The sequence below is a fragment of the Anomaloglossus baeobatrachus genome, chromosome 6 (genome assembly GCF_048569485.1).
Source record: "Anomaloglossus baeobatrachus isolate aAnoBae1 chromosome 6, aAnoBae1.hap1, whole genome shotgun sequence".
NCBI classification, from domain to species: domain Eukaryota; kingdom Metazoa; phylum Chordata; class Amphibia; order Anura; family Aromobatidae; genus Anomaloglossus; species Anomaloglossus baeobatrachus.
In genome coordinates, this window is record NC_134358.1 from 414,096,571 (window position 1) to 414,121,120 (window position 24,550).

Sequence of the window (24,550 nt, forward strand, 5' to 3'; positions counted from 1 at the left end):
CCTCATTCAAGGTGCAGTATTCACCTCGGGCAAGGAGACGCTTAATCACCGGTGTTCCACATTTATACTTTTCATACAGCTTAGGAGCCTTCTCACTGGGGAGCTAAACTAGGGTAGGCGGGGGGGTTGGCCATCACGGAGCATGGGACTTTCCCGGTCACTAGGACAACCAACTGGGGGCAGGTTCCACTTGGGGTAGAAGTAAGAGCAACCTTACTCAATCCTCAGTCAGTATAGCAGGCACTTCAGTTCTGGCGACATGACACCACTCTCATCTTCTTCTTTTTCTTTCACGGGCCTGAGGCTTGGAGCGGGACGCTCACCCGGGTTCCTCACCACTGGAGGGGCAACTCTTACACAGGACACTCCTTTCAACTTATCCGAGGTCAGCAGGGTCCATCACAGCGGGTGACCGGTACTCTGGGACTGTACTGGAGCAGTGAGTAAAGACACCTGGAACTGCAGCAGCCGGCTTGGACTCTTATTACTGGCGTCCCACGCTTCAGCACCAACGGTCACCACCACTACTACTCCCCTTATCATCCTTCCCAGGGCCCGCTCCACCTGTGAGGAGCGATACCATCTTTGCTGCTATCAGCAACCCTGGAGGATGGCGACAGTGGCGACGGCTAATCCCTGGCCGCGTCCCGCAGGTGGCGTCACGACAATCTCACCCACTACAACCCCCATCTTCTCATCTCCCTTTCCATGGACACCTCGGGGTCATGAAACCGGGCAGGCTACCCGTGTCATCCCCCTGACCCTTCACTAGGCCCAGCGACAAGTAACCCCCCAGGCCCCGTGGGGTGCTTCACCTCCACACGCCAACCGCCATGTTAGTGAAATACAGTAATAAGCATACTATTTCTTCATGCGTCATAAACACTTATACTGTCACAGGTTCTTTCAACCAAACTTCATTTCTTCTCAACGTCTTCAAAAACAGCTTTTTATCTCGCCTGAGGCAAGCACATTCTTGTTTTCCAAAGGGGTTGCCATTAGCAACCAATATTTCATATATTTATCTGGCCGACCGCTTCTCTGGTACACGGGCTCCAATTGGGGTCCCTAATCTCCTCATCCTCCCCTTCAGACTCAATGTTCACTGTAGAATTAATAAGTCCTTCCGATCAATCAGGACCTACTCTTCTCTCAAGAGCCCACTGACCTTCCTCTGATCAAGGGGATTCGTTAGGTATCCGCCAGAGAATGGCCACCACCCGGGCCGCACTGCGTGTCCGGCACCTGGATTTGACCCAGAAGGTCACGCCAAATTAAAGTTATTGGGGGTTTTTACTCCACCCCGTCTCTCACAGATGCAGTCTGTTACTCTCCCTCAGGGACTCTCCTCTCATAATTAACTTGATAACCGTTATTTTTCAAAATAGGCCCCTCCCCTCCACTAACTCCCTCTAGCCTGAAGTACCAGGGAAGCAGCTTACACATTGTGGCCATCTAGTGGCCGTTTAAACACATTACACCATAACATGAACTTCAAACATTACATTTTCTACATAGTGGATTTGCAGATCTGGGGTGTCCGAGCCTTACACCCCCTTACATCCCCACCAATCAGGATACCAGACATCCATGCCTATTCATTTGAATATGGGTGGATCTGCAGTATCCCACTTTGGCTAAAGTAGAATTCATGGAGCTGTGTAGTTCTGCTCCACAACAGACACATCTGGCTACTGCCATCACAGAAAATAGTTAATCGGCAGCGTTGTCGGGTGTTGCACCCTCACCCCTCCCCACCATCTAATATTAATGATTTATCCTAAGAGTAGGCCACCAATATAAAAGTACCAGACAGTCCCTATAAATGGGCTTCCTGAGAGATGGCTGAGGAAAGCATTAATAGCCATGGCTCCAAATGCTCTTGCAGGAAAGAGCAGGATAACTGCGGACAGATCAGCCAAGCTATGGGCCAAAAAAGAAAGAAACAATTATGCACAACAGGACGAGTTCAGGTTGCTACATCCAGACTGGTGTTCTGACGATGATCAATTTTTAGTACAATTTGTTTGCTACAGACCCCCCTGTCAGTATTAGTGACAGTTCTGTGAACCATATCCTGGGAATCTTAAAGATCATATGTCCTCATGGAGGTTCGAGTTCATTTCTTGGCTCCTGACACATTATATTCACATATACAGTCACTTTTTAGACATTTCTTGCAATATAACATCTGGATACTTTCTGTTGTATAAATCTTATAATCAGACACAAAGGCTTGTGTTATCAGATCTACACGTTAATGTAAAAATGCTGTTGTCTCCAGGCGTGTGTTCATATCACAACCTAGAAAAGACACATTAAATAAAAGATGACTTGCACACATTTCACACCCACATATAAAATATGCAGCACTCTTTACCTCTTAATGTGCAAGTCAAGTTTCTATGACAAGTTCTTAATAATTTATTTCTCTTTTATCCCTAGAACTTCTGCCAGCGTTCATTTATTTGCATTGCCATTACCAGACGTTTTTTGTACATTACTGGAAGACTTTTGTATTTAAAATTCCCAAGCTGATCGCACATGTTCATATTTGATTAACATCCAACCTAACAAGCAGACTGCTGCAATGTGTCATTTCCCCATAAAATATTCAAATATTCAAAATTAAAGGTGTATCTCCAGTTTGGGATTTTCAGACATTAGATAATTTCTGGTGGTTTTCTGGGAGCTGAGATCTCTACTTATCTCCACTTTGTCCTTAAAAGGGTTCTCTGGGAATAGAAGAAAATATATAATTATATGATTAAAGTAAATGTCATTATAAATAATGTATTTAGAGAACAAGTTAGTGTAGTAGATTAGAAAGACAGTGTGAACAGAAGTGTGAGCAGAGTCTTCTTACCTCAGAATCCCTGGCATCTGTAGTGTTAGATCAGAAAGACATGGAGGACAGCAATGTGAACAGCCTCTTTTTACCTCAGCACCCCTGGTATTTTCAGTAGTAGATTATAAAGACATGGTGGAAAGCAGTGTGAGCAGCCTCTTCTTACCTCATCACCACTGGTATCTCCAGTATTTGATTAGATAGACAGCATTGCCAGCAATGTGAGCAGCCGATTCTTACGTCAGCATTCCTAGCATCTTTGGTATTAGCTCGAAAAGACAGGGTAGACAGCAGTGCGAGCAGCCTTTTCTTACCTTAGCACCCCTAGTATTTCCTATATTAGATGAGAAAGACAGGGTTGATAGAAGTGTGATCAGCCTTTTCTTCCCTCATTACTCCTGGTATCTCCGGTATTAGATCAAAAAGTCATAGTGATAGCAGTTTGGGCAGCATCTGCTTACCTCAGCACCCCTGGTATCTCCAATATTATTTCAGAATATCCACTAACAGTACATCTTTTGATACATGAATGGAGGATGTGGAGCTTTTATTGCATATGCTCACAGGCACATGTCCTATGAACATTAGGAGAATTTATTTATAATGATATTTCCTTTAGTTATTTCTATTTCCATAGAGGCCATTTAACAAAGACATCTCTTGCCCGCTTTATATAATAGCCTAGTCAGCAAGTCCTGTGCTGCTGAACTAGTCCACACAAATTGAACTATACTGCATGTTCTTAAAGGAAATCTATCAATAAAGTTTTGCCATGTAATCTGAAGACAGCATGTTGTAGAGGTTAAAACACAGATGTCAGTGATGTGTCTCTTATCAAGCTCCTTGCTGTTGTTTACCTGCAATGATTGTTTTAGCACCAGGAGCTTACCAATGCTGGACTTCATGAATTTTCCTTGTCAAAGGTCTAAAGGAGATAAAAAAAAAAAACAAAAAAACTGGAAACCCCGACTTCAATCTATTTGAAGTCTTGGGACTGCCTGAAGCCCTGATGCCCACCAGCAAAATCAGAGTCAAATTTCTGAAGGTCCTTGTTGTGCCACTTGTACTCTGAGTTGTTTCCTCCCAGACTCCTTGTAGTTGGCCATAGAAGTCCCACTCCTTCTAAATGTAAATGTTTTCTGAGGCCCCACTCTGCATGTGTTCCAGGGTGTATTAGAGTTCCTCCTTACAATTTTTGGCAGACCTTGTACTTAGTGCATACACTTTACCAATCTAGGAGACCCACTCCTTACAAATGGGGGAAAAAATGAGAAATCTCATGCCCACAATTCCCTTTTTTTCCTTACTGAAATGGAAAAATGCTGCATTTTTGAAAGAAGGAGCATGTCAATGCTTTCAGATTTTGTTGCAGTTTTTTCACCATTGAAAGCAATGAGAGTTCAAACAAGCTATATGTGAACATATCCTAAGGGGTGGAGGTGGCGGTTTTCTCTCTAATTAAATTTGCCTTATATTCAAGTCATTATGCAGGAAAGAAGGTTTCCTAACATTTTTGTAACCTTTTATTGTCAGTCCGTAAAAGTGGCATACTACTCTGACAACATTTTTCCCAGCAGTGACCTGGAAGTCACAGATGTGTCCAGGGATCTTCCTCATGCTGTTCCCCTTCCATTTCAGCAGAGTTTCCTTCCATTTCAGTGATTTTCAGACCGGAAGGATCAGCCTGAAAAATGCTTGAGTTTCCCATTCAACTCCATTATGCTTGTTACTCAAGACAAGCACTCGAGCATTACAAATTGCTCAACTTGAGTACCGAGCACCCGAGCATTTTAGTGCTCGCCCATCACTACAACAGACCTCATATGAGCTGGAGAAGAGAGGGATCCAGGCATGACTCTTAGTTTTATGGAAATTTTTTGTGTTGTGCATTGTGAGGGGGTGGGGAGACAGGATAACGTGGCCCCCTCCTAGGCTAAGCTCCCTTATACTCTCATCTTTCCCAAAAAGGTTTTAATTAAGATTTAAGTCTGATTCCTATGTCTTCCCCAGTTCATATGACGTCTGGGTACGTGAAGAGCTGCGTAATTAGAGTTATGGACTATCCAAATAGAGGTACACCATGACGTTGTTGGATGAATTTTACACTTTTTGCTCAAAATATGTTAAGGGCTCATTCACATGATCGTTCCGTTTGTCCTGGTCAGTTTCTGTTTTTTTGCGGACCCACGGACAGGACCATTTTTTCAATGTCTTTTGTGTTGGATCGTATGGCACACAGAAGAACTTCCGTATGCATCCAATCCTACAAAAAAACACATCGGATGCCGTATGTCCGTTCCGTTATTATGGAACATGTCCTATTCTGTTTACAAACAGTAACAGACCGTGACTCAATACAAGTCAATGGGTCCGCAAAATCCCCGGAAGCCACACGGAAGCACTTCCGTGTGACTTCCGTTGGGTGCCCGTGCAGTCTGTGTCCTGCTCCAGCCTCAGCCCCAGCCCCGCGGCTGCCCACACAGCAGTGTCAGCAACCACGGGGATGACAAGCGCTGCCGTCAGGAGGTTAGTAAAGTTCATTACCTGCGGTGATGAAGTCCTGCCCTCCTGACGCCAGTGCTCGTCACTGTCTTCAATGCCCGCAGCTTGTCACATCACCTCTTGCTCCCGGCCCGAGACTGTGACTAGTATTGACGTCACGGGCCGCTCGCGATACTTGGCTTGTGAAGGCGGCGGTCATTGAACTCAGTGACAGTGCTGCTGTCAGGAGTGCAGCGATCACAGCAGGTAATGTACCTACCTAACCTCCTGACAGCTGCACTCGTCATGCCCTGCAGTGACTTGGGCTGACCTATTGATGTTAGCTCAGGTCACTGCACTACTCTCCCTGCCAATGAGGAACATTCTGTTCTTCATTGACTGGGACATTGACTATGGTATGGATCGTCATGGGAACCCCTCGGATTACAGCAGACCTGGATTTGTTTTTCTTTCTAATAAATTGGTGAAAGAGGGAATGTGTTGGGGAGTATTTTTTCAAATAAAAATGTGTTTGTCGTCCATTTTATTTTTATTACTGACTGGGTTGGTGATGACGGGTATCTGATAGACGCGTGACATCACTAACCCCAGGGCTTGATGCCAGGTGACATTACACATCTGGTATTAACCCCATATTACCCCGTTTGCCACCGCACCAGGGCAACGGGATGAGCTGGGGCGAAGCACCAGGATTGGCCCATCTAATGGATGCGCCACTTCTGGGGCAGCTGTAGCCTGCTAGTTTTAGGCTGGGGAGTGTCCAATAACAGTGCACCTCCCTAGTCTGAGAATACCAGACCACAACTGTCTGCTTTACCTTGGCTGGTGATCCAATTTGGGGGGGACCCCGTGTTTCTTGTTTTAAATTATTTATTTTATTTAAATTAACAGCGTGGGGTGCCCTCTGTTTTGGTGGTAATCGGCTGGTGGTAATCACCAGCCAAGGTGAAGCTGCCAGCTGTGGTTTGCAGGCTGCAGCCATCTGCTTTACCCTAGCTGGCTACAAAAGATAGGGGGGATCCCATGTCATTTTTTTTTTTTATTATTTATTTATTTTTTGGCTAAATACAAGGGTAAGCACCCTTTAGTGCCACATGAAAGTCACTAAAGGGTGTCAGCTTAGAATATGCAGGGAGGTGGGTCATTATATAGGTCTTTCTCATCTATTATCTATCTATCTATCCCTCTATTTATTCATTCATTCATTCATTCATGCATTCAGCATTCATCCCTCTATCTCTCTGTCTCTATATCTATCTATCCATCTCTATATCTACCCATCTATTTATCTTTCTTGCTGGTTCCATTTTTTGCGGTCCGCAAAAAAATGGAAGGCACACGGATGACACACGGATGACACACGGACCGTATACGGAACGGAACGGATGTCAAACGTATGCCACACGGATGCATCCGTGAAAAAAACGGACCGTTTTTTGCGGCCCGCAAAAACGGAACGGTCGTGTAAATGTAGCCTTACTAGCTGCATTACATTTTTCTATATATTCTATATATATATATACAGTACAGACCAAAAGTTTGGACACATCTTCTCATTCAAAGACTTTTCTTTATTTTCATGACTCTGAAAATTGTAAATTCAAATTGAAGGCATCAAAACTATGAATTAACACATGTGAAATGAAATACTTAACAAAAAAGTGTGAAACAACTGAAAATATGTCTTATATTCTAGGTTCTTCAAAGTAGCCACCTTTTGCTTTGATTACTGCTTTGCACACTCTTGGCATTTTCTTGATGAGCTTCAAGAGGTAGTCACCGGAAATGGTTTTCACTTCACAGGTGTGCCCTGTCAGGCTTAATAAGTGGGATATTTTGCCTTATAAATGGGGTTGGGACCATCAGTTGTGTTGTGCAGAAATCTGATGCATACACAGCTGATAGTCCTACTGAATAAACTGTTAGAATTTTTATTATGGCAAGAAAAAAGCAGCTGAGTAAAGAAAAACGAGTGGCCATCATTACTTTAAGAAATGAAGGTCAGTCAGTCAGAAAAATTGGCAAAACTTTGAAAGTGTCCTCAAGTGCAGTGGCAAAAACCATCAAACGCTGCAAAGAAACTGGCTCACATGAGGACCATCCCAGGAAAGGAAGACCAGGAGTCACCTCTGCTGCGGAGGATAAGTTAATCCGAGTCACCAGCCTCAGAAATCGCAGGTTAACAGCAGTTCAGATTAGAGACCAGATCAATGCCACACAGAGTTCTAACAGTAGACACATTTCTAGAACAACTGTTAAGAGGAGACTTTGTGCATCAGGCCTTCATGGTAAATTAGGTGCTTGGAAACCACTGCTAAGGACAGGCAACAAGCAGAAGAGACTTGTTTGGGCTAAAGAACACAAAGAATGGATATTAGACCAGTGGAAATCTGTGCTTTGGTCTGATGAGTCCAAATTTGAGATCTTTGGATCCAACCACCGTGTCTTTGTGCGACGCAGAAAAGGTGAACGGATGGACTCTACATGCCTGGTTCCTACCGTGAAACATGGAGGAGGAGGTGTGATGGTGTGGGGGTGCTTTGCTGGTGATACTGTTGGGGATTTATTCAAAATTGCAGGCATACTGAACCAGCATGGCTACCACAGCATCTTGCAGTGGCATGCTATTCCATCCGGTTTGCGTTTAGTTTGACCATCATTTATTTTTCAACAGGACAATGACCCCAAACACACCTCCAGGCTGTGTAAGGGCTATTTGACTAGGAAGGAGAGTAATGGGGTGTTACGCCAGATGACCTGTCCTCCATAGTCACCAAACCTGAACCCAATCGAGATGGTTTGGGGTCAGCTGGACCGCAAAGTGAAGGTAAAAGGGCCAACAAGTGCTAAGTATTTCTGGGAACTCCTTCAAGACTGTTGGAAGACCATTTCCGGTGACTACCTCTTGAAGCTCATCAAGAGAATGCCAAGAGTGGGCAAAGCAGTAATCAAAGCAAAAGGTGGCTACTTTGTAGAATCTAGAATATAAGACATATTTTCAGTTGTTTTACACTTTTTTGATAAGTATTTCATTCCACATGTGTTAATTCATAGTCTTGATGCCTTCAATGTGAATCTACAATTTTCAGAGTCATGAAAATAAAGAAAACTCTTTGAATGAGAAGGTGTGTCCAAATTGGCATATGGCCGAATCCTGCTATATACCCCCATCCTGGCATATGGCCGCATCCTGCTTTATACCCCCATCCTGGCATATGGCCGCATCCTGCTTTATACCTCCATCCTGGCATATGGCCGCAACCTGCTATATACCCCATCCTGGTATATGGCTGTATCCTGCTATATACCCCATCCTGGTATATGGCTGCATCCTGCTATATACCCCCATCCTGGTATATGGCCGTATCCTGTCGCACACAAAAAAAAAAAACGTTCATACTCACCTTTCCTCGCTCCACCTCCCATCTGTACCAGCAGCAGCGCTGCTGACCTTTGTGAAGCCGGCCACAATCCCTGCAGCATCACTCGTCCTCCTGTCTGTGCCCACCGCTAATCTCCACACACAGCCGCGACCGACACAGACAGGAGGACGAGCGATGCTGCAGGGATCGTGGCCGGTGAGTATGCCGTACTTATTCACTGCGCCCCGCACTGATGATGATGATGATGCACGGGGGGCAGTGAATGCAGCCACACATGATCACTCCAGGCTGTAGTTGCCAGGGGTGATCATGCGGGCCGGCTGTTTAGTATGCGCGCACCCCCCACCCACCTGTCAGCGCCGGGTTCAGCACTGAGAGATGATGGGCGGCTTGATGGGCGTGCATATGAAATGAGCGGGCCCACGTGGTCACGGCAGGCGCTGCTGCAGCCTGCTCGTGCCGCCGATGACGCACTCCACCACAACACCCTCACTCCCCGCAGCCCTACATTCAGACTATAAGACGCACCCCACACTTTCCCCCAACATTTGGGGGGGAAAAAGTGCGTCTTATAGTCCGAAAAATACTGTCATATTGGTCATAGGGTATTTGTACATCTGCTTATTAATTTAATAATATAGGTGTGTGGACTCTTTTTTAGTAGACTACGTCTGGGTGTTTGCCTGTAGAAAGCGTATACGCCCAAAAATGGTGCAAGACAGCATACGGTGACTCTGCACCATTATAGTTAATGGCCCCGTCGACGCATGCGTCTGAAACCAGATTTGAGGGGGTTTGGATGGAAGCCCCGTCAGGACCTCTGAACATAGTTAAAAAACGTTGTGTGAAACCAGCTTTACTTTTCGGCGTCTCTGAGTGTGGCGTTTTATTATCTAGAGGTTGGGCGACATCATTTGTGCGTCAAGCTCATCTCTAGTTGGGGAGAGTGGATTTATTTTTTAATCATTCATTCATAATTGTAGCAACCAGAACTTTCTCATTTTTAGGCCCGTTTGTCACGTCAGTGAAAAACACAGACGTTTTTCACTGGGGTGTAAAACACACACATGTCCCTGTGTGTGCCGTGAATCTCGGCACACGTGGGTTGTCTAAGTGCAATCCGGGCTCCGTTCTCCATGGCCCATGATTGCACTTAGAAATCAACTCACCTGTGCCCGCTCCCGCTCTCCGTGGTGCTGAATCCTTTCGCGGTGCAGCATCCGGCCGGCACTGACCCCTGCAGCAGCTGCTTCCGGGTCGGCTGTGTCACGCATAATGAATATGCGCGACAGTAATCAGCCGGCTTAGAAGCAGCAGGGAGAACGGGCTGCAGAGGACATCGCTGGACGCCGGGTGAGTTAAAATGTTTTATATTTTAAAAGCACGCTTTTTTCTGTCACGTGTTGGTGTGGTCCGTGGGACATCAGTGATGCCAGAAAAAAATGGACATGTCTCCGTGCAGCAATCACGCACACGCGGGTACGCCGCACGGAGACACGTGCAGTGAAAAATCACTGACGTGTGAGCAGACCCATTCATTCAGTGATTCTGGTACGTTTAAAAAAAAGCACAAACGTACCAGAATCACTGACGTGTGAAAGGGGCCTTAGGTAGGCTTCAGTCTATGACAACAAGTTTTTCGGTGTATGTAAGGCATGTTTCACACGTCAGCAGTGAAAAACACAGAGATTTTTCACTGACGTGTTAAAAACGCCTATGTCCCTCCGTGTTCTGTGATTCATGGCAAACATGTGTTCTCCATGTGCAATCCGTGACACGTGATCCGTACTCCTTGATTGCACATGGAGATAAACTCACCTGCCCCCATTCCTGCTGTCCGTGGTGCTGAAGTCTCTGGCTCTGCAGATTCTTCCGGGTCGGCTCTGGCTGCATACATGAATACGTATGAGTCGGCCAGGAAGCTGCAGAGAGCAGAGGCTGCACAGAGCGTCACTGGAAAGGTGAGTTGATAATGTTTTTTATTTTCAATGTACATTTTTCTCTGATATGTGTTTTACGGACCACACCATAGTATGGTCCGTGGGATATCAGTGATGCCAGTAAAAAACAGAATTGTCTCCACGCAGCAATCACGGACACGCTTGTACGCCGCAAGGAGACACGGTCAGTGAAAAATCAATGATGTGTGCACAGATCCATTGTTTATATTGGTCTGCGTTTGTCTGTGTTTCTGGTACGTATAAAAACTAGCACATACGTACCAGAAACACTGACATCTGAAACAGGCCTAAAGCCGTGTTCACGTTCCACAAATATTGAGTTTTTTGTTTTCTTCAGGTGTCCGCACCACGCTACACAATAACACTCTTTCCTGATTATTATACTTTTGCTGCACTTTTATGCCTTTTCCTCCTTGATGTTTTTTTTGGGGAAGCATCATTTTTTATGTTTTTTATAGTACAGAAAAGCTGTGATTCTGCACTTCAAACAATAACTGCATTTTTTACTTGCGCTTTTTTAAGCTCCATATAGAAACGTCCAGGTAAAAAAGCTCAGTGGGCACAATTTTCATGAAATCACGTGCGTATTTCTTGGACAATTAAATACAGCAGCATTTTTATTCAAAAGCAGCAGAAAAAATGCAGCATTTATGCTACATGTAAACATGGCCCAACTGTCCAAGCAAAGAGGATATGATTTTATAAGAACTCTGCCCTCGGTGCCTCTCTGTTGTACTGTGCAGTTTTGGTGGCTTTTTTTTCTCTATAAGCTTCTATTTAGAGCTTGAAAAAAAACACTGTTGCTTTTTTTAAGCACAGAATCAAAGCTTTTCTGTAATATCATTAAAGCGTTAAAAATGCGGCTTTGAATCCGGATAAAAAATGGATGTAATAAGCAAAAACGCATTAACAAAAGCAGTAAACATTCAATAATTACAGAAGATTGTTACTTCTTTGTGGGGTGCAAATGTGACGCCCCTGGACTAGTCAGGTCGTCACAGGGTACTGCACGCTCTTTATCTCCCAGTGCAGGACTCAACCCCCCCATGGTTCTTGGTCCCACCTTGCAGTACTGCCTCCATCAGCATACACAAATCCTAGTCACACCTCGCACCACACCCTGTCAGGCACACCAGTGGGCTACTAAGCTGGAATAGGGCCGCCCACCTAGGAGTCAGGCAAGGAGATGGGAGGTGACAAGTTAGTTGAGTGGTAGCCCTCGAGTAGTGAGGAGCTCGAGGAAGCTGGGAGTTGGAGCTCCCAGGCGAGAAGTGGATTAGGTTGCAGACAGTGGTCTGGACCCGGAGGAGTCGGAGACCCGGTCGCGGGATATTGGGACTGGGTGCCTGGCTGAGTCTAGGAGGACGGTCGGCAACTGCAGTAAAATAGCCGGGCTGCGGCCGAATGCACGTCGGGGTACTGGACCCTAGGTCATGGAGAGGCTTCAAGCAACCCGGCAATTAACCTACGGAGGACAGGGCCTTTATGGACTGTTCCCACGAAGCTCAGAGATCGGGGGCACTAGCGCAACAAGGGGGATAAGGCTTTCCAAGCAAAGCAGCCCACTGAAGTCCCAAGCATGAGCCCCTGAGAGCAAGCTCCTCTGCTACCCATAGCAGGGACCGGGTCCCGGACAGCTCCAAGCTTACGGGCCACAATGAACACTAAATTTCTGTGCACGAAGGCAGGATCCGGACCATCAGGCAGTGCTACTGTGTAACGGGACCCGGACGAGCTCCCCCAAGAGGGCAGTGGCACCCAGAGACTTGGTTTACAACGTTGTCAGCGTCTGATTTCCTTCTGAGTGAGTACCTGATCAGCTCCTGCTTCCAGCAAGCCTGTGCACCCCCTGCAATCCATCCCACCATCCAGAGTCCCGGGGTCTTCCCTACCAGTGGAGGGAAAATACCATCTAGCTGCCCCCACTCCATCAGCCCCGGTACTCCCATCGGCAGCGGCAGTACTCCCTATTACCGCACACCACGGGTAGCATCATGAACTATCTAATCCCCTGTAAACAACCGCCCTTCTACGATTAAGACTGACCCCGAGCACCCGGGTCCGGAGACCCTCGAGCCACGAGTAGAGAGACCCGGATCCAAGCGGTTCGACCACGGCTAGGGGCAGTACACAGACACCTGCAGAAAACATACAGAGAATAAGCATTGCAAAAACAGCAGCATTAACACTATATGTGAACATGGAATCAGCGTTATATTTTTACCACATATTTTATCGGTTTAATAGAGAAAAAATAAGCAATCACATCATTTTTTTACACCATTTACTGATCACCAAAAATAATCCAATTTCTGTGTTGTGTGGGTCATTACGATTACAGGGACACCAAATGCATCTGTTATTTGTTATTTGTGATGTTATTATTTTTTACAAAAGCGTATTGAAATGGTATTGTAAAGGAGATTCATTTCACTTCTAGAATACAGGGACATAGACATATACTTCATGTTTCCCTCTAGAATACAGGGACATAGACATATACTTCATGTTTCCCTCTAGAATACAGGGACATAGACATACACTTCATGTTTCCTTCTAAAATACAGGGACCTAGACATACACTTCATGTTTCCCTCTGGAATACAGGAACATAGACATATACTGGTATATATAGATGTATCTCTATGTATCTGTATAATCTGCCTGTGGGTTTGATTACAGCAATACAGCTTCAAGTATACGAAATCCTCCAAATGATGTCAGTGAAGACTGTGGCTTAGCTTTAGGCCTCTGACACACTCACGTGAAAATCACGCACGTGCCGAGAGACACGTATTTCCCCTGCGTGTTGCGTGCAGGTAAGTACATGTCTCTGGTACGTGCGGGCCACGTGTGTTCTACGTGTGCTATCCGCGATAGCACACGTAGAACCGATAATTTACATACTCACGTGGTCCGCGCTGCTGTCTGTGGTGCTGATCCTCGGTCTCCAGCCCTGCTGTCTCCCCGCTGCTGCTGCTGCCAGGCAGTGAAGTGAATATTAAATGACAATAATGAGCGACGGTCGGCAGCAAGAGGCAGCAGCGGCAGAGACAGGAGGGCTGGAGAAGGTGAGTAAATGTTTTGTTGTTTTTTCACTGACATGTGTGTTTTCTCCGGCGCGTGTCACACGGGACTGCATCCACACTACACTCATGTGGTACGGGTGCGGGCCGTGTGACACCCGTGCTGCCGGAGAAAACACTGACATGACCATTGAGGAAGGATTCTCCAGTCGTGCTGTATGTGTGTTACCCACCAATACTATCTGTAAATAATACACGAACTGCATGTGACTTGGTTTAAAATTGGCCACAGCAGCCTTTATTACCTATTATTTACATACTAACACAAGGGGGCGCCGTCCAACGGGCGACCCCAACAAATAACAATAAGTAACACAGTAACCAATACAGTAAATATACAACCCTGAGTAGGCCCAGTCCAGGAACCACTTCTCACCCCAGTATCCCTGGCCGCAACACACCGACCCAGAGATGAGGTATTAATCACCTACGGATTAACCCCCCAACTTTGCAGAACCCCGTGCCTGCAACATCCCGGAACCTGGAGCCACCATACCAAGATGGTGTCTCTCTGTCCAGTTACCATTGCCTTCAACCGCCTCTGGACCAGACCTACCCCCCGCTGCTGTGACAAAGAAACAACCCAGACCAAATTCCCCTCGGCATTATACACAAGGGAGGGTGGGCGGGGATCGTTCCATATCCGGAAGTCAAGAGAGAGGGGGTAAGTCAAAGTCCTTTACTTACACCCCTCAACTGTCCCACCTCTTCCTCCAGGGAACTCCTCCTACCCACCAATCCCTTTACTCTGCCTTATAAACAAACCATTCCTGTTTCCATTAACCCCATCACTCCTTCCCTTCCCTCTAGTCATGTCGCCCCTCCACCCTATGGGTTCCATGGCTTTCTTGACCATTGAGGAAGGATTCTCCAGTCGTGCTGTATGTGTGTTACCCACCAATACCATCTGTAAATAATACACGAACTGCATGTGACTTGGTTTAAAATTGGCCACAGCAGCCTTTATTACCTATTATTTACATACTAACACAAGGGGGCGCCGTCCAACGGGCGACCCCAACAAATAACAATAGGTAACACAGTAACCAATACAGTAAATATACAACCCTGAGTAGGCCCAGTCCAGGAACCACTTCTCACCCCAGTATCCCTGGCCGCAACACACTGACCCAGAGATGAGGTATTAATCACCTACGGATTAACCCCCCAACTTTGCAGAACCCCGTGCCTGCAACATCCCGGAACCTGGAGCCACCATACCAAGATGGTGTCTCTCTGTCCAGTTACCATTGCCTTCAACCGCCTCTGGACCAGACCTACCCCCCGCCACAGGACAGGGCACGTGACTCCTTACGTGGCCTGGACCCGCCACACACCAAAAGCTTGTACCACACCTCCACGCAATCCCAGCGTCCACAAAACAGCACCAAGCACGTGAAGATGCACCCCCATCGCATCCCCAAAACCACCCGTTCAGCGCCACCAACTTTTGGCGCCGCCCCCCCAATAAGGCTCAATTGATACTGCCTATCGCACGAGCCACACGCCATTCCAACCTGGTCACACTATCAAAACTACCCCACGATTAAGCTCAGGTATGTCTTACACAATGCAACAACCAACAATTTTTTTTTTTTTTTTTTTTTTAAAACATTCATAAATAACTTCTCACAAGATGTATGAGAAAAACGGGTTTGATGCTGCGCTAAAAACCACAACTCCAGGGGATTTGATGAAATCCTTTTCTTTATTTGCACGGGTCAACGCGTTTCGAAGGCACAGCCGCCTTCTTCATCAGGACAATACAAAGCAAAAAAGAACAGCATAACCTTTTTTGCTTTGTATTGTCCTGATGAAGAAGGCGGCTGTGCCTTCGAAACGCGTTGACCCGTGCAAATAAAGAAAAGGATTTCATCAAATCCCCTGGAGTTGTGGTTTTTAGCGCAGCATCAAACCCGTTTTTCTCATACATCTTGTGATCTACCTTCCCATCGGGGCTGCAGCTGACCACCATATGCACTTTCTGCCTAAATGCTCGCAGAGGAGTTGTGCCTGTCACAACTGAAACAGGTGAGTACCTGTCTCTTTACATTTTAATCTCTTGTCCACCAGATAAGACCCTATTTTGCGCTTTCTTCCTCCACAGTTTTTTCCTGATAAATAACTTCTCGAGATACCAAATCGCTGCCTCCAATTTACTGGACCAGTACCATCGACCCGTCCAGACCCAACTGGCAACATTCAGGCGAGCCTCAGACCGTCGAGGCCCCGAGAACCAACGAATGCCCAAATATCCAAATGAGGCACACCCTCACCACAAAAACCCAGGGGTTATAAACCCACAGATAACACCAACCTGTTACGCCAACCCATTCCACTCCCAAAAGACTCAAATGCCCCCATTGCCTTAACCCGATAACAACTGAGGCCAAACGTAACACCGAAACAAGAGGACTCCCACCTCCCAATACTTCTCACAACCCCTTTTCTGAGCCCACCGAGGGGCCTCCGTGGCAGCCCAATCCAGAAGGAATACGACCCATAGTATTCCGGGCGCCCACCCCCGCCACCTGCAATCAAGTCTGCAGCACTGCCACAAAATGGTACCTTAACAAACGCGACACAATAATGAGCCTGGGCGCCCTCACAACATAATTCCGCACCCGGGACCGCGTATAACAACACCAACCTTCACCACCCGCCTAATCTAATTCGGTGAGCGACAAAGCCGGCGCTCAACCCACTGCACCACCTCGGACACATCCTCCAACATCCAACCTCCGCTCTTGACCGTAGATGGGCTGACCAACCCCACAATCTCAAAGCCCCCCAAAAGGCTAACACAAACCGTTTTGGACAAGGGAAACAAAAACCCGCTCGTGCTCAGATGAACATAGCCGCCACAAACCACTCACCAAACGCTGCCACAAAACAACGGAGACGGACCCTTGTATCCCGCTCCCTCACACCCTTACGACCAAACCCTTCAAGGCCTGCCGCGCCCTAAGATCCTGCGAAAACATCTCTCCACATCTAATCCTTAACAAGACAGCCACAGCCGCCACCCTCTGCTCCACTGCGGACGCCGGCCTAGCAGCCTGAAAACCGTTACTCACCACTGCCAACGCCACCATCAAATACTCCACTGGGCCTTCCTCACACATTGTCCCAAACGTTATCCGCGCCACCCATACTTCTGAATATCAGCCCCAAATAACCTCAGTCACTGGGCACCGAGCCGCTCCCCAACACAGCCACACCAGACTCCACAAGCCCTCCGGACACACCGTGCCCACCTCGTCTGCTACCCGGCCTCAACTCCCGAGACCTGCAGAACTGGAAGGAAACACAGCAGCTGCTATTCCCTTGGCGAACCCCAGTACTGGTTGCGCCACGCATAACATTTTTTTTTTTTTTTTTTTAAAACACATCCAATTGAGAAACCAACTGTCGCAAGTACGCCACCCTTGGCCCCAGGATTAGCAAACCAACTATTAATCGAATTCTCCACCAACTGATAGCCAGAATGACAGCACACCTTCCTCTTGGAAAAAACTGCCAACCTCCACCACCCGACCACTACCACCGATTGGAAGCGCTACCCCACAATGCCCAACCAGAAAACAACTGGACCCGCTGCCTCCGAGTACCGCAGCTACGTTCCATCAGGTAGCACCTTACCCAGCCACAATCCGCGGCCACTAAATCGCCGTAAGAAAAAACCTCCTACACCATCAGATCATCATTGATCTCCCTCGTGACCACACACAAAGGATCCGATGGCTGCACCCTTGGCGCAGCCATCGCCAGCCGTCCAGCAGACACGCACCCCAGCGGCGTAACTCTGCACCCGTGGTTCGACTGCCCCTGCAAAGACTGCACCGCCTGAAACCGCACCGTCTTAGCTGACCTAACTGCCTCTATCGCAGCCCATAGGACCACACCATTACCCACGAATCCTACCCCTCTGACCATAACATCAAACTTTATCCCCACAAACCGTATCACTGGCGTTGGACCCTCAGTCTTCGCCTGCGCCAACAGGCCCAAAAGAGTATCCACCACCATCTGTAATAAAACAATCAACCTCAACGAATCATCAACCCGCCAACCCGATGTAAAGAGAATCAACCTATAATGAATAAGAGGTGTAAGCTGGGACACACCACGCACAAACCACTCCACCAAGAAATAACCGCCTCCAAAGGAACATAAAATGGGACAACAACCCATTAGCACCCACCGATCAACATAATAATAACTCCCCTCCCCACCGCAGCACCAGAACTGCTAGCTAGCAGGGTGGACCAGTAACAACCTAAATGCTGCCTCCAAATTCGCCTTTGCCATCAATGCTCCCCGGCTCACCGCCTTTACCAAATCCCACCCTCTGTCAAACGACACATAATAAACCGCCGACAATTCTGGAGCCAAGCAGGCATACACCGATGACTCCTCCAGATAAGATACGTTTTGAACAAGCCGAAATATATACATCTATATACGGCTCATTTCCGGCACTACCCCCCAACAGAGAAACCCAATCGTGACAAGGAGGGCCCCGAATGGCCCACCCATCCTGCCCAACACCACTTCCTGACCCCTCTTTCCACTGACAACCACCAGGTGTCCCCTAGCCCAGCGCAAACTTCCAATAAGGAGGCAAAGATCCACCAATATAAATAGAATGACGCAGAATTACTATGTTCCTTACCACAACCCAACACTTATGCTTAAGACAACCGTCCGCGCCAAATCTGCACCACCCATCCTTCTATTCCCCCCAAAAAACCCTCATCGTCCGTGTCGCCGGGGTTCCAAGCCCCGAACAGCCAACTACCCCCCAAAAAGGGGGGGGGGGCTGACTAGGAGCCGCCATCCACTGCAGCCATAAGGATGTGCCCGTATGATCCTACCGCATACTGGCACGCAACACCTTCCCTTGCTGAAATTACTCGGCGTACTGAAGCCAGACTAAACCGCCATATGACCTAACAAGCCACCCCAAATGGATCCATATAACCGAACCATGCCGAACCAATTACCCAATTCCTTCCCCCGATACCCTTGCCAAAAACCGCAAATGCCCGCAGCCACGTTGCAAATGTACGAGGGTGAGCCTCCACCGGCGCTCCCCTCCCTCTACTTATCCTTCCTGGAATCACTTGGCTTAACCTAATCCAGGTGAAACTGTTCCCGGGGGAGCAGCGAAACTATTGCTACACGTTCCCCATTCAAACCTTATCCCTCACATCCTCCAGCAAGCGAGCCCCCCCAGCGGGCCTTTGAAGCACCCATACCTCTCACACTTGGCCACTGTCAGCCAGACGCACCACCTCATCCCCCTCTTCGTTCCTCACCACTCACTCTGTCACAGCCCTTGCCGCCTCTGCCCGAAAATGCTCCCCTGCCGCCTCATGCGCCCTCACTCTGCCTGCCGCACCTGCGCCTACTAACCACCGATCCCGTCCATGCCGCCGGCGGTGCATGCGCACTCTCCACAACCGTATACACCACTTCAGTAAACCCCATACCTGGTCAAAACACCAACCCACTCGGCGCTGCCGTGTCCGCAGCCGCCCCCCCCCAGCCCTGCCAAATCCACGGCCGTCTCACCCGACCGCGACCCGGCATATCCTGGAATAAAAATCACGCCATCCGGACGTCTGATTCATCCGTCGCTGCTTCCTCCTCCTCCTCGCTGGAGCCGACCGCCTCTGGCTCATGTAATGCAGACGCCGCCGAAGCGCTGCCACCACCACGGCCGTCCTCCTGGTACGCCGCGTGGGCACCATCCTCCAAGCTCCATCTTCTGTCCCGCGGCGACAACCCCGGAAACCGTCCCGTCCTACGGGCTGCCACCGCGGGCCTTATCTTCTGGCCTGACCCCCCCTTGTTACCTGCAAGGACAGGGGGTACCTGTGGCCCGACCCGCTGCCAGCAGACTCCCATCCAGAGCCGCCAGCCTCCTGCCCTCCTGGGCCCAGAAGGCATCCGTCCGCCGGGCCCTCCCCCCCTTGGGGGAGACCGCCGCTGCCGGGAGCTGCATGCCTGCTCTGGGTGACCAGGCGGGGACCGCAGGGCCCCCGCCGTCACCCCCACGTACCGACGCCTCCCGGGCATCCGTCGCACCATGCTCGCCTGCCCTGGTGCCGGACCCCTTGCTGGCTGCAGCCCCCCGCCCCCCCCCTCCACCCGCGGGGGGGGGTAACGCTGGCCTCCGTCCTCGCCGGGCGCTCTCCTGGCCAGGAGCCGCCGCATCCAGCCCTCCTGGGCCCCATGAAAGCCTCTGTCCGCTGGGCCCTCCCCCTCCTGGGGGAGACCGCCGCGGCCGGGAGCTGCAACCTGATCTGGGTGACCAAGCAGGAACTGCAGGGCCCCTGCCGTCACCCCCACTCACCGACGCTTCCTGGGCACCCGTCGCCCCAGGCCCGCCTGCCCTGGTGCCGGACCCACCACTGGCTGCAGCTCCGCGCCCCCCCCCGCCTTCCGCGAGGGGTAAAGCTGGCCTCTGTCACCGCCGGGCGCTCTCCCCGTCCGGGAGCCGCCGCATCCAGCAATCCAGGCCGCGGCTCGGACCGGAAGTAGGCCGCAGCCAAGCCACGCCCCCCTCCCGGCTGCCGCGGCCCGGACGGAGATTCCTCCCGCGGCCGGAGCAGCAGCTGAGTACTGCCCTGCCCACGTCCTACCGCGGAGGGTCCCCGAAGGGGCTCTCGCATCTCCTCCTCGCTCCCCCCGTACACGGCAAGTACCTGAGATATGAGGGAGGGGGGACGCCGCCCGCAGCTGATAGGGGAGCGAGGGGAAAGTGCCAACGGGTTAACCCCCAGCAGCCAAGACGTGGGACCGCGCTGCCAGGGGCCCGTGCACTGCCATGATGAATCCGCTGCTCCCGGGTAGCAGCCATCCTGTCGCACGTCCGGATCGTTCCATATCCGGAAGTCTGGTGATGTGAGGGGCTGGGAAACCTCCATCATGACGTCCTTGTACAGATCTTTGTGTCCTTCTAAATACTCCCACTCCTCCATGGAGAAATAGAAGGTGACATCCTGACACCTTATAGGAACCTCTCCAGTCAGATCGTTCCATATCCGGAAGTCAAGAGAGAGGGGGTAAGTCAAAGTCCTTTACTTACACCCCTCAACTGTCCCACCTCTTCCTCCAGGGAACTCCTCCTACCCACCAATCCCTTTACTCTGCCTTATAAACAAACCATTCCTGTTTCCATTAACCCCATCACTCCTTCCCTTCCCTCTAGTCATGTCGCCCCTCCACCCTATGGGTTCCATGGCTTTCTTGTCAGCGTTTAGAAAAACGCAGACACGTACAAACGCACACGGACACACGTTCCGTGTGGTTTTACGTGTGTGTGCCTGCTACAATAGGGTAGCATTGCCTAACGTGTCTCCGTGCCGCCGGTACGTGCAAAAAATGACAAACACGTGCCGGCGGCATGGATGTGTGTCGCAGGCCTTAGGTGTTGCCTGCAATGATAGAGGATGTGGATTTAATTCCTGTGGAGACCTGATTTCAATAATTCATTAATTTTTAGCAGTTTTACAGAAACAAAAAAGTCTGACTTACCTCTCACCTCTAGAATACAGGGACAGAAAAACATTGCCATGTACAAATGTATCTCTATGTACCAGTATAATCTGCTTCTGAGTTCACTGCCTGCAATGCAGCTTCATGTATACCGAATTCTCCTATACTGACTAAGGCCTGTGCCACACATCCGTGCCTCCGGTACGTTTTTGGCATTTTTTGCACGTACCGGAGACACGTGCTGATGTTGACATACTATTTTTAATCTAAAAAGCCTCACGTCAGTGTTTGCGCACGGAGCGTGTGTCCGTTCCGTGCGTACGTTTGTGCGTGTCGAAAAAGCGCTGACATGTCCGTTTTCCACCGGCATCACGTCCTCACGGATCCATTAAATCCTATGGGTCCGTGTTTACACGTACGTGATACGGATGGCCTCCGTATGCTATCCGTGTGGTCCGTGTCCGTGTTTTAATTAGAAAGTTTGTTACACTCTGAAATACTTTCAGGTGGCGTTGCTAACATATTTTCTTGCACAAAACTAACTGTGCATTTGCAGAAGGAGTGAGCAAGCAAGAAGTAGGAGTTCTGTGTATTGCAAGATCTATTTTGAGCAAACTTTCGTCTTCGAAATATAATAATGGCACCACGGGTGGACACGGAGAAACTTATAACAGCTGTCGAGACTCACCCACCATTATGGGATACACGTGTAGATGGTTACCATGACCGACTGACAGTTGATCGCCATTGGAATCAAGTAGCTGAGGAAGTGTACCCCAATAATGCATGGTCTAGATGTTCTCCTGCAAAGCGTGCTAAATATGGTAAGTTGTTGTATTTTTTTATATTTTTTTATTTAATATCTATATTTGGATTTATTCATACTTTCAAACTGTGATTGTTTTGGCATAGTTATGTTGTCTTTTAGTGTAAAATCCTATGAGAAGATTTGGTGTATGTACTACTCAATATATTGAGTTCCTGTACACTTTTTTCATAGTATCACCAAACTTTCATCAGTGTAAAAAATCGAAGTATACTTAAATTTGTAATCTGACTTGGAATTCCTCATGAATTTACTTAATTAACTGATTAAACTGTCATGTGTTTTTAAATTCCCTGTTGGATTAGTCAAAATTTAGTATCACACTTGAAAATTTTTTTTTTTTTTTTTTTTTAAAAAAATAATTGATTAAAATGACATGTCAATATCATTACCTACATGTATCAAATAATATTTCGAGTAATTTTTAGCCAAATGTCATTGCAAAAACACCGAATTATAATTTAAATATAGATGACAATGACTTAAAATATAATTATTCAGAAATATTATTTGGTTTTGTGTGAATGTCTAAACATGTTTTTGAATGAAGAATATCTAAATAAATTATATTTCATCCTAAGTATTTGACCAACATAATTGTGTTAAATTGTATATTACATTTCACAAACATTATTTAAATTAATGTGTGCAGATTTATGGAGAATGTTGCAAGTGACATATTTGTTAATTGTCCCCAGTTGACTTGGTAAAAAGGCGTTGGCGTTCAGCCCGTGATCAGTACCGAAGGGAGTACAACCCTATGCCATCCTCATCCAGCCAAGGCCGCAAACGCAGATATGTCTACTATGAACAAATAAGCTTCCTAGCACCCATCTTAGAAGTTACACAGTAAGTTTTTTTTTTTTTTAAAAAAAAAAAAAAAAAACCCCTGAAGCAAATTGGACAAACATAAATGTTAAGATTGTAATATGTTTTTACATTTCTTATAGAACGGAGGATAATCTTGACGAATCTGATGATGAACCAACAGCAGGTCCCTCTGCTACAGCCACCTCAGCATCAGAACAAGAACCTGCCAGAGAAGACATTGAAATTCCTGAGACTCAACAAGATGCAGCAACTGAATCACATGAGGGTGGGACAGAGAGTGCACAAACCAACACCCAAGGCTCATCAACGCAACAAACAAACACACCAGCTACACAAGCAACACAAACAAATGTACTTCCACGTTTTGCACCACAACCTCTACGTGCAAGAAGAATCCGCAGACCTGAGGAAATGAGATCCTTACCGGAAATAATTGACACACGCATTATTCACATAATGAACACTTTAATTCCAGAAACAGATGCCGAGCGTTTTTGTCGCTCTTTATCAACTAGCTTAACCAAAATTCCTTCAGATAGACAGGAACGTGTAAGAGCTGCTATGCTGACCCTACTGTCAGCTAGTCAGGCAGAACAGGAACCAGTGAGAGTGTATGAGGCCATAGAAAATTGGCGTACCATTATGCAACAACATACAGTCCCAAACACAACAGACAATCAAAACACAATTTCAACACAAACAACAATGGCAACTGTAATAGTCAATAATCCACTATTACAACAATCTGGACAACCTTCAATGGCTTCAAGTACGTTATTCCCAACACCAATTAGACAAGGGTATGTTGCAACCAATACTGGTGCCTTAAGCACAGTACAAAGTGCTACCTCTCAGCAACCCTTGAACTATATGAATTTACAACCAACTCAAACTACTAGTTACTTTACTCAACCCACAAATATTGGTGGTTTACCTAATTTGTTTCCAGGTTCAACATACCCACAATCATTCATGATGCCTCATTATCCAATCTCAACTATGTTACCTACACCACACTTACAAACCTCTGTCAACTATCCTCAAGGTCAACAACATACACACACACAATACCCAATTACCCATGTAGATCCACAGGTCTACTCAACCACAGGCAATGTGTTGGGACAAACCAGCATGCAACAGACTGTTCCACACACTACTGTAGCTAGTAATAGGAATGTTGTTCAGCAAACAACTGTTTCCATTCCTGAAAATACCATTTCTGAGGCCACACAAAACAACATACTCAGCAACACTCAGGTTACTTCACTAGAAGATCTTGTTGACTTGTGATGCACATTTTTGCTAATCTTAACAATCAAACAACAAATCTGATGAATGTGTCAAAATGTTAAAAAAGAGGGATTTCCAAAAATGTGCAAACTCAGAGTTGAAAAGATTTCAAAAAAATGTGTGATTATACTTAGTGACGGATCACATATATGTTTTATGGCCTTTATGTTTGGAAATGTATTAACACAGTTTTACCCAACCAATTTGATGGTTAGATTAGTTATAATATTCTGAAAACACAGCTTACAATTTGTTGGTCTATGTCAAGGTCCAACATGATAGCAACTTAATTGGCCGACATTTTTCAACATTGT

The 24,550-nt window shown here is 47.5% G+C and overlaps 2 protein-coding genes across 2 annotated transcripts in view; both read left to right on the top strand.

Annotated features, from left to right (window-relative positions):
- VOPP1 (VOPP1 WW domain binding protein) overlaps positions 1–24,550 on the top strand; it is a 230,913-nt gene that overhangs the window by 151,041 nt on the left and 55,322 nt on the right. The window lies entirely within an intron of this gene.
- LOC142243762 (uncharacterized) lies at positions 4,700–24,417 on the top strand. Its single transcript, XM_075315963.1, has 4 exons — positions 4,700–4,739; positions 4,859–4,921; positions 22,811–22,961; positions 23,063–24,417. Exons 1-4 carry the CDS (start codon positions 4,700–4,702, stop codon positions 24,234–24,236), a joined length of 1,428 nt encoding a protein of 475 aa, XP_075172078.1. The 3' UTR covers positions 24,237–24,417.